The 10,334-nt window shown below is 43.9% G+C and overlaps 2 protein-coding genes across 2 annotated transcripts in view; both read left to right on the top strand.

The window, feature by feature from the left end:
* The first annotated feature begins 569 nt into the window (after positions 1-569).
* Positions 570-9,493, top strand: oacyl (O-acyltransferase like). Its single transcript, XM_048259377.1, has 15 exons — positions 570-701; positions 1,188-1,321; positions 1,433-1,511; positions 1,603-1,741; positions 2,084-2,322; positions 4,143-4,367; positions 4,925-5,027; positions 5,263-5,364; positions 5,583-5,748; positions 5,869-5,948; positions 6,067-6,177; positions 6,380-6,503; positions 7,049-7,235; positions 7,942-8,084; positions 8,171-9,493. Exons 1-15 carry the CDS (start codon positions 635-637, stop codon positions 8,282-8,284), a joined length of 2,013 nt encoding a protein of 670 aa, XP_048115334.1. The 5' UTR covers positions 570-634; the 3' UTR covers positions 8,285-9,493.
* The window catches only part of alpk2 (alpha-kinase 2), a 20,986-nt gene continuing 18,890 nt past the window's right edge, over positions 8,239-10,334 (top strand). Inside the window, exon 1 of the mRNA XM_048259374.1 lies at positions 8,239-8,324. The gene's annotated coding sequence lies outside the window, so the exon portion shown is untranslated. The remainder of the gene's footprint in view (positions 8,325-10,334) is intronic.

Raw genomic sequence — 10,334 nt, 5'->3', positions numbered from 1 at the left:
GGCCGCTCTGCAATTAAAGTGACATCCTCCGTGATGTGAGATCAATGCACAGTTGCCAAGAGTGCTGTCGTGCGTGCTACGAGCAAAGGTCTAGTTTCCGTGTAAAGCACACCGCTGACCTTTTAGTGCAGACGGAAACAGTAGCAGCTGGCTCTCACGGCGGTGCCAGTGCTCCACTTAATCAAGCAGGAGCCAAGAGAGGTCCGCGCCTCCCATACACAGCATCACCTCAACAACATGCTCATTGTCATTCCTAAGAGCCATTAAGTAAATGTAAATGAAATTCATCTCGCTATGTCTGTCTTTAAGACAAGTAAGGCCTTTACATGCTGTGTCTGTGCCTGTTGTCAGTGCCTAGGGTGTCTGTGATGAAGTGTGATGCAGCTCAGCTACTGGAGCGTGCTCAGTGGTTGATTCTCAAAGGCCTGATTTGACATGGATAATCACTTATTAAAAGGCATGACCACTTGTCGTCAGTGTCTGTGGTCAGGTGTCTGTGTTTTGATATTTAAATCTCCAAATGCACAAAAAAAATGTTGAGCTTTCACACAAGATGCTGCTTGTCTGGAGCGAGGTGACCACCTGCCTCCTGTTCCTCTCCATCACTGAAGCTTTCAATGTCTCTCACAGGTGCATGCAGGACACCCGGATGTTTCTTCTGGAGCTCAGCAAAGACAAACCAGCAAAGTATGCAGCTCTCAGTAAGTCTGAACCATTTTTTCCAACAACTCATATTCTTTTGGGGCACGTTTTGCATATGATTTCATTAATTTGGACTTTTCTTGAACACGTGAATTAGAAGCTTGATAAACACAGCATCAAAATGGTGCGTGATCAAACTTTCCAGTTTCTACCTGTACTACTTGGAGTACAGGGCTCTCTACTGGACGGAGGGTTCTGTATAGTCTCTCTATCTGTATTACTATCCAATGCGCATAACAGTTTTATAAAACTGTTTATTCTATATGCACTTTTTAAGGTGAATGGCATGTCTTGAAAGCTATTGCAGGTCGACAAATAAATCCATATGTTAAGTCTCTTTTATCATTATCATTTAACTGGTGCACCTCAAAACCCTGACCTATAGATCAAATGTCTTTCATCTGATCTCATCTTCTCTCTCATGACTGAACTTGTCTCTTTGTCATTGAGTCACGTTGAGCTGAAGACGTTTTGTGTGAATGCAGTGTATGATGCGTTTGGGAAGCTGGGCAGTGATGTGAAGGGCGGGAACGTGAACAGACCTGGCTCTCTACGCGAGTGCCTGTCTGTCAGTGCGCCAGGCTTCAGAGGGCAGTACTGCCAGGTGTTCCTCAAGCAGGTGACTGCATCGCTATGTAAAATGTTATCTTGGTAGAGCCTATGATATCTGAATACCACATATCAAAATAGCACATCTCCCAAAATACCACATCTTTGTGCTGATATGCAGGAAGAAGTTCAGTACTTTGTTGGGATTTGTGTTCCTGACTCATGTACAGAGGCAGATGTGCAGACTCTGGTAGTTTACGGTAATATGTTTAACCTTATATTTATTATTGCTGTACAAGTGTATTATCTGTTACATGTGTACTATGTGTGTGTGTGTATGTTTGTCTTTAGATATGTTACAATCGAAAGAGGAGTCTCTAATACCCCCGGTGCCATCTCCACTTCTGTCTGACTCCACGTTGGGCATCTACATGACCCACTGCCTTAGTACCCACATGACCCCTCCTGACCCCTCTGCAGTCATCTGTCTGTGAGGAGTAATCCAAATGATCTAGCTATCTGTGTGCCTTTGCTCTGTCTGTCTTTGTGTGTGTCTCCTACAGTTCTTACAAATGGAGTTTTTTGTATAGTTAGACTGAAAACAGTATGTTTCAATGAATAGACCAATTTCACAGTGTCCAGGTGTCCGGCCTCGTTGATGTTAATGATGCCTTAATTGGCAGGGTAAAACGTCTTCCTGCTTTTGTCTTTCCTGTGGACTTTTCTTTTGCTGTCAATGGGACAGTGCTGTTCCACAGGAAGTTGATTTACACAGCGGCCCCATCTTGTGAAATGGGCTAATTGTTGTGTGGTTGACCATTTCTCCCCTCAGGTTTGTGTGCGCTGTGCTTGTGACCGTGCCCTTGGTGGCTAGCCTTTACGTGGCCCTTCTCAGGTTGAAGCGCCAGAGGGCGGTCACCCCCAGCCCTGACATCCCCCTGACCTCTGACCCCAGTTGCTATGGCAGCCTGCTCTCCAACGGCTCTCCAGCCAGTCAACCAGACAATAGCAGCCCTGATGACAGCAGCACAAACTCAGACGGCAAAGCCAGCGAGGACAGCAGCACAAAGAGTAAGTGTACGTACACCACCACGCCCACAAAACACAGGGATGCACACATGCTGCTCAATCATTAGAAGTACTAGTCAATCACACTAGTGCCACATCACTTCACAAGACCAACACGCTTGTAGAGGAGCAGAGGACCAGGATATATGGAGCAATTTGTAGCATACATACAATATATTTTAAAACATTTTACTACAGGGATTTTAAATATTGTTATAAGTAATTACTGTGCTATTATGTTATTGTGAAAGGCTATCAATAAGTTTTATAAGAGTGGATTGGCTGTGTAAAGCATTATGGAATCAGAGAGGTCTCAGTATCAACCTGCTATGAGCTGAATGTGTCCCAAAGTGAACTTGAGCAATGCAGTGAACCCCAACTGTGTTAGGAAATAGCACCTTGAAAAGCAGGCTGTGTCATTGGTAGATGGAGGCGCGGTGTGACTGATTTTTGAGTGCTCTCAGAGTGGAAAAGTGCCATGTAGATGCCTTCTATTTGAAGTGCTAGAGGCATGATAATAGTCTGTAATTATTATAAAGAGGTCTAAAAAGGATCATGTTTTTTTGTGATAGTAACAGTCTGTAATGGAATGGTCCTTTATTGTAGCTGAAGATTTAAAGGAATCTCTCAGATGTATTGTGTTTGCTTATTCGTACATGTGTGACCTAAGTCTTTTCTTGGCTGCCGCTTCAGTACAGTGCTTAAAGTAGCATGACTATGGATTGGTCTCATGGATATTTTTTTGACTGGGTAGTTTCCTAAATTCAAGTATGCAAGCATTACATTGTGACAAATCATTTGATGTGTTGTAGTATGTACATCCTTAGGCTATAATGCTCCACTCACCACTCCATCTGGTTTAGACGTCGTTTCCAAATGGCTTGCAGCGAGAAAATGTTGACGTCAACCATTAGGCACACACTTACAACAACTTCCTCAAATGATTTCTCACTAAGAGCCCATTAGTACAATGACTGTGAGTCATTTATTTAATTATATCACTTGTCAGAAGGAAAGTTTAAGTGCAATAAGGAAAAATCTTTAAAGTTGTTTATTTTTATATAGACTCTTTCCACTGCCTAAACAAATACAGTATGTGCATTTCTAAGGCATTTCCGGTGGCACAGAAAACAACATTGAGCTAATGGTATCTTTGGAACAACCAAAGATGAAAAAAAAAGTTTTAAAGTTGGCATTTTGTAGAGAATTACACTAATTGTCAGATTAATTTTAAATAAAAAATATCTGCATTAGTTTTGAACGTTTCAACCGGAAACCCTCTAGGAACAGATTGAAAGGGTCTATACTACTGGTATGTACAATAAAGGTATTAACACACACAATTGTTCCCCTGTTCATATACAGTAAAACAAAAATAGTATGTATATAATCTACCTTGCATGTTGAAGTTGCCATGTTAGTGTGAAATATGCAAACACTTTGCTACAGATTTATCCTGTGAGGATTGTCTATGACCAACATACTTTTTCCATATGGGTACTTAGTCTTGCACCCAGTAGAATGGTGTCATTTCTGTGTGATGGTTGTGTTAGGGGGTTAAGTCAGACTGCCTGAGGGTTCAGAGTATACTGGGGGTGCTGAGGCAGCATCTGTAGCACATTTGGGTCCAGGCGCTCACGGGGACCCGAGTTTGAATCCAGCCGCTCCCGCAGTCATTTCCCAAGCCCACCCCATCTCTCGCTCCCCCTCCTTTCACTCTTCACTGTCCAGTCTGAATAAAAGGCAAAAAGCCCCAAAATATACTTAAACAAAACAGAAACAAATCAGAGTGTTTGGTGACTGAATGGCCGTGTCCCTTGCAGGTCGCTTCTTGTCCTGGCTGCAGAGCCTCTCCCTGCAGGACAGCAGCGCGGGAGTCCTGAGCCTCTCCCTGCAGGACAGCAGCGCGGGAGGTCTGAGCGCGGGAGGCCTGAGCGTGGGGTCAGGCAGCGCTGACAGCTATTCCTCCCTCAACGGCATCCGCATGCTCAGCCTGCTCTGGATCCTCTCAGGCCACAACGTGCAGCTCAGCGCATGGAGCAACCTGGGTAACGCAGCGCATCAAGTACTCTTCAAATAATCAGCACTCATCAAATGATCATGCAGTACACTCATATCGCTAATCACTTTTTATCCACACACACGCACACGCACACACACACACAGACACAGACACACACACACACACACACACACACACACACACACACACACACACACACACACGTACACACACACACACACACACACACACACACGCATTTACACACACACACAGACTGACACACACACACACACACACACACTGACACACACACACACACACACAGAGACACACACACACATACACACACACACACAGACACACACACACACACACACACACACACACACACACACACACACACACACACACACACACACACACACACACACACACACACACACACACACACACACACACACACACACACACACACACACACACACACACACACACACACACACACACACACACACACACACACACACACACACACACACACACACACACACACACACACACACACACACACTTATACTGTTCTGTTTTTGTCCCTTTCAGATAATGCTAAGCGCTGGAAAGAGAGAGTGGAGAGGAACCCTCTCTATGTGTTTGCATTCAGTGGTCCTGTGTATCTGGCTGTGGACTCCTTCCTGCTGCTGGGGTAACGCATAGTGTAGTGGAGCACATAGTGTAGTGGAGCACAGGTGCACAATTACAGATCTATTTAGAATTATAGTTATAATGGAATGGTGATGGTGTTGTGGACATTTTCACATATTGAGAAATACCCCACTCCCTCCACACACACACACACACACACACACACACACACACACACAGATTCACACACACAAAACCACACTTTTTACTGAAAGTATCTCTCCTGTGTGTCTCAGAGGTCTTTTGAGTGCCAAGTCCCTTTTGGCTTCCATTCAGAGATCAGAGGATAAACTGAGCCCAGGACTTGTGACACATTTCCTGTTCAAGAGGTTTAAGAGGTAAGCCTTTCAAATCTATAGTAGACAGGACATGTTTAACAACAGACAGGGCTATTTCAGAGCCGTATAACCAGAGTACTGCGATGTACAGACACATATACTGTATAATATATAACAGTGTGATACCCTTGGAAGCAAAAAGACGAAAGAGCAGGATTGATTTTTTTTTGTCCAGAATTGTTGAATTTAACAGTGCTGATTTATTTCTTTTGTGTCAGAGTTCAGCCTCTCCACCTCTTCATTGTGTGCCTGGCCATTGGTCTTTTCTCTGTCGTCCAGCGAGGGGCTTTCTGGTTCATCGCTGATGACGAGATCCTGAACTGTAAGAAATACTGGTGGTCAAACCTGCTGCTGGTGAACAATCTTTTCACCATCACTGACATAGTGCGTACCTTTGCCTGGTCAGATGTGAGTTATTATACAGCACCTCTGCTGATCCTTAGTGCAGAGGTGGACTGAGGGAGATGTGTGAGTTTTGGGGTCTAATGGCTGTTTTTCTTTAAGTGTGCACCATGGACCTGGTACCTATCCATAGACTTTCAGTTCTACATCACCACCCCTATACTCATACTTCTATACAGATGGTGAGTTATCGTGCGTACTCTGTCTTTCCTTACTCTGTTGTTGTGTTTGCTTGTGTTTGCTTGTTTGTTTGTTTGTTGACAACTATGCTCTCAGTGCACTGTGTTACCTGTGGTTCAGGAACAAGAGGGTGCTTGCAGCTGTGGCGGTCCTTCTCATGGTGCTGACATGCTTGACCAGTGCCCTCCTCACAGCCGTCTTGCGTCTGCCTGTTCACCAGCCCACCACACTGTAAGTCAGCTAGTTCATGGTCACTGCTGGTGTTTCACTGGTGGACTCAGGGAGGGGGGTCAAGGGGGGCGGGATAAAATGCTCTGCTCTGCTCTGCTCTGTCCTAGTGGCAACATTGGTGAGCAATGTTGTACTGTTAGTGCCCTTTTTATTTTAAGTGTTAATCCCTGGTATTGTGCCTGTTTTTTTACTTTATTCACAGATCATTTGAGAGCTACTTTCAGTATTATTACAACAAACCCTACACTAGATATGGACCATATCTGGTTGGCATCCTTGCGGGAATCTATATGACGACCAAAAGTGGACCCTTTGTGAGACATCGGGTAAATTCCTGGATCATTATTATCATTGACACAGCAAGTCTTAAGGGGACACCAGGCAACGTTTTCGTGTTAATTACTCATCTTCGTAAGTCGGTATATGGTGAAATGACTCATTACAGGGCGAATGAAGACTCTCTCGCCCACCCCTACTGCCTGTAGGAATATCCCGCTTGCAAGTTTAGTGTATCGTAACCGCCGACCGAAGCAGGATCAGTTTACATCCTGCATCCACAGCACAGAGACAAGCTAACGAAAACGCTAGCGATTGTTGCAAACGTGTGTATAATGGCAGAGCCGGCAAAGAAGCAGCGAAAACTCTTAATGGAAGATGCAAAGAAAAGGAAAAGAGCTTCAGACCGAGTGAGGGGGAGTTTCGTAGAGAAAAAGCATCAGGCTTGCCTGGTGTCCCTTTAATCAAATTGCTTTGATGTAAAAGTCACAGTAAGTTCAATTGCACCATTTGAGCTGTATTGTTGCTGATTTGTGATATAATGTTTCTGATCCTCTGTTTTCCTTGTTGTCCTTTGTTTCCCTTGTGCTGTCAGTGGCAGGCAGGTCTGGGCTGGTTCTCCTCTCTGTCTGTGATGATGGCTGTGGTGGGCCTGGCCTACAGCCTGAGGGAAGTCCCCCCGGGACCCTCCCTGCCCCATGCCATCTACCAGGGTCTTCACCGCACCCTGTGGGCCCTGGCGCTGGCCTGGGTCATCCTGGCCTGTGAGGAGGGCTATGGAGGTGAGGGCTGCCACTGGCCAGGGCAGACTGTGTGGTGTCAAATCCACATTAAATAATACAAACTCAAAAGAAGTCCGCACACTGTGGATGTATACTGCAGATGATGGCTTTAATGCACTCCGGAGCATTAGTGAAGCAAGTAAGTAAGTGAAAGCAAAGTAAGATAAGTGAGCAGTGAGCTAAGTAAGCTAAGTAAGATAACATCCTCTGGCTGTTGTCCAGCCTTTTATACCCCCCCAAGTCATCCCAGACAAGACACCTATGTTTACAGATAACTGACCAAGTAATATATGGTACTTCACCTTTGCCCTCTCATCCTGTTATTCATACATTCTTTTTAGGTTTTGCCATTCTTTAGGTTTTGCTTACATTTCCTGGCACCAAACCTTGTCTATGCCATTTTCTGCCAGACCTGCTCTTTCACTTAAACCAGTCTTCCTTTCCCACACTGAACATACTACAGACTTCAGTTTCACAAAACAATGATATTACACAGAATAAAGATACTACATAAAAGATATATAAACTAAAGGATATATGTCAATAAAGACCACGACAACTGCCTGGACTGGACTGGACTGAGGAGACTAGAGGAATGGACAAGTTGTTATTGTGCATTGCTATGGTTATGGTCTATGATAGCTGTTACAGTCATGTGTTGATGTTGTTGTTACAGTCATGAGTTACACTCTCTGCACCTGTGTAGGGTTTGTGGATAGGATTCTGTCTCTGAGCGTGTGGATTCCTCTGTCCAACATCAGCTTCGCCTGTTATCTCATCCACCCCATGCTCATCATTCTCTACAATGGCAAACGGGAAACGGCCATTCACTACACTGACCTCAACTTTGTGAGTGTTTCCCATTTATCCTCTTTACTGACCGTTATGTTTTCCCTTTTCAGTTTGTATTTGTCACTCTGACCTCTCTCGTCCAGTTGTACCTGTTCCTGGGCCACACTGCTCTGAGCCTCTCTCTGGGCTACGTGCTGACCGTGCTGATTGAGAAGCCGTACCTCTTCCTGAAGGCCAGCCATGGGAAGCCTCACTGAAGTGGACGATGTGATATCAGGGAAAAAAACACAAGACCCTGTAGGTACTAGGGCTCATATTGAAGTGTATATATATATTTAGATAGGAAAGGATGTAATAAGGTAATGTAAATTAATTCACGCTAATTCAGATTCTAATGCTCCACAATGTGCCAGTGCTTTAAATGGTGATGTGTGCGCCCCTCCCCATCCTCCTCTCGCACGCTCTTCTTCTTGCTTTTCTTTCTTTCTTTGCTATTCCTCTTCTCTGTTCTCATTTTCCTTCCATTATTTTTCCTCTTGTGGTTGAATGAATCATTCACAGAGCCTTTTTGTCCCTAAGTGCCCATTAAGTCAGAGATGGTGGTAATCAAGTAGCCACATTATGTTCAATATTCCACATTATTAACTTTATGTGTCGGCCAATTATTATTTTTTATTTTTGTGAACCTGTAATTATGAACCATTTTGAACTTGGCATTAGTGCTTTTTCAGTGGGAATGGGGTGTGAATCTTTTTATGTCAGATAGCCCCCTTCAGTGGCCATATTAAGTAACTTATTGGGAGTCGAAATTCCACCACCAGCCACACATAGCATAATGAAGAAGAAATTACATTTGTGGTAAAAGTAATAATAACACTAAAAGTCTGAACCCTGTAAACCATATGAGATGGATAAGAGAAGCCAGTTCAAATCCATTTGGACAGTACATGATTAGACTTTCTTAACCATTCAGCTCAAAGACACGTCAAAACAATTCCTCTTACATTGTTAATGGGAGAAGCTGTTAAGGGATGACAGTGTTAACTGTGTGGGTCAGATAACTGACCCAATTGTCTGGACATAGCTGGCATTTTGTGACAGGTGACTACTATTTCTGTACTTGTGTACGACCACACGTTTGAGACCCTTGGTTTTGAAAGAGCTGTGAATAGACCAAGTAAATGCACATATTTTCTGCTCTAGGAAAATAAACACAAACATAATAAACTATATTTAGACAAGATTGTTGATGCTTGTCAGTTGGCATAATATCAGAAAAGTGGTCCTAATAGGCTATAAATATGTCTGTAATTCAGTCATTCATAAACATTTCAATTTAGATATAGTAACAGCTCCTAATCGATCTGGATTGCTGAACGATTTCCTGTTAGGAGGATATAAATGCATTAAAAAAAGATTTTATCCAGTAAGGTATAACAGTTATATCATCTATATGTTAAAATGTTGTCAGCACATGAATGTGAACAAAGTTATTTTGCAACAAAGTTACGCAGTGTACCTTTAAGTGACATAAATAAAGTGAAATATTAGCAATCGATGACTAAACCACAATTACTGGCAGAACTTAAATGTAAAGGTTCATTTCTGAAAAATGAGTAAATACTGGTTATATTTATTATGCAACAATGACGTAAGATTTGAAATGTAGCTCTTTTGAACAGGACACTGTTTATGAGACCACACATGATGATGACATAAGACAGGCTGTACACAGCGGCCCTCCAACTTTCCTGTGGCACTCTGTTAATCTCATCAATCACTCTGCCCCATGCCTTTTAAATGACTGGACCTGTTCAATGTGGGTGCGGAGGCTTCTCAGCGCCCCAGGAACTCAAAGCCATCGCCCCCTGGATGTGTGAGGCAGAGGCCGTGTTGTCGGCCTCCTCAGGGGGGCGCTTACGGGAGGGAGAGGGCAGGCAAAGGGCAGTCTGAGTTACGTGTATGACACCCAGCGTCCAGCTGGCCTGAGCTCCAGGCGCCTTCCAGAGCCACGGCAGCGTTTAAATTGACCCCCACCACAGAAACACGACACTGCCGCGGGCCACATCGCTGCCACAGACGCATACCCAACTCAGGCCAAAGAGGACACACACCCATCAACCCCTAAATCTATGAGTGACACATACGTATAGACTTAACCCACATACACCTAACTGCAGTTACACACATGCATTCTGTGAATACTACACATGTGCACTCACACACAGAGAACACACAATGTGAGCTGATATCATATTAGTGAGAACACACAATGTGAGCTGATATCATATTAGTGAGAACTTACAA

Source organism: Alosa alosa, chromosome 12, assembly GCF_017589495.1.
Source record: "Alosa alosa isolate M-15738 ecotype Scorff River chromosome 12, AALO_Geno_1.1, whole genome shotgun sequence".
Lineage (NCBI taxonomy): Eukaryota > Metazoa > Chordata > Actinopteri > Clupeiformes > Clupeidae > Alosa > Alosa alosa.
The sequence above is the reverse complement of the archived record's forward strand: the minus strand, read 5'-3'. Positions and strand labels throughout refer to the sequence as shown.

What these genes read in the sequence shown, in the direction of transcription:
- oacyl (XM_048259377.1), top strand. Translation starts at nt 635, where the DNA reads ATGCAGGACACCCGGATGTTTCTTCTGGAGCTCAGCAAAGACAAACCA. An exon ending in GTTCACCAGCCCACCACACT is followed by an intron (nt 6,178 to 6,379) that starts GTAAGTCAGCTA and finishes CTTTATTCACAG; the next exon opens with ATCATTTGAGAGCTACTTTC. An exon ending in CTGTGAGGAGGGCTATGGAG is followed by an intron (nt 7,236 to 7,941) that starts GTGAGGGCTGCC and finishes GCACCTGTGTAG; the next exon opens with GGTTTGTGGATAGGATTCTG.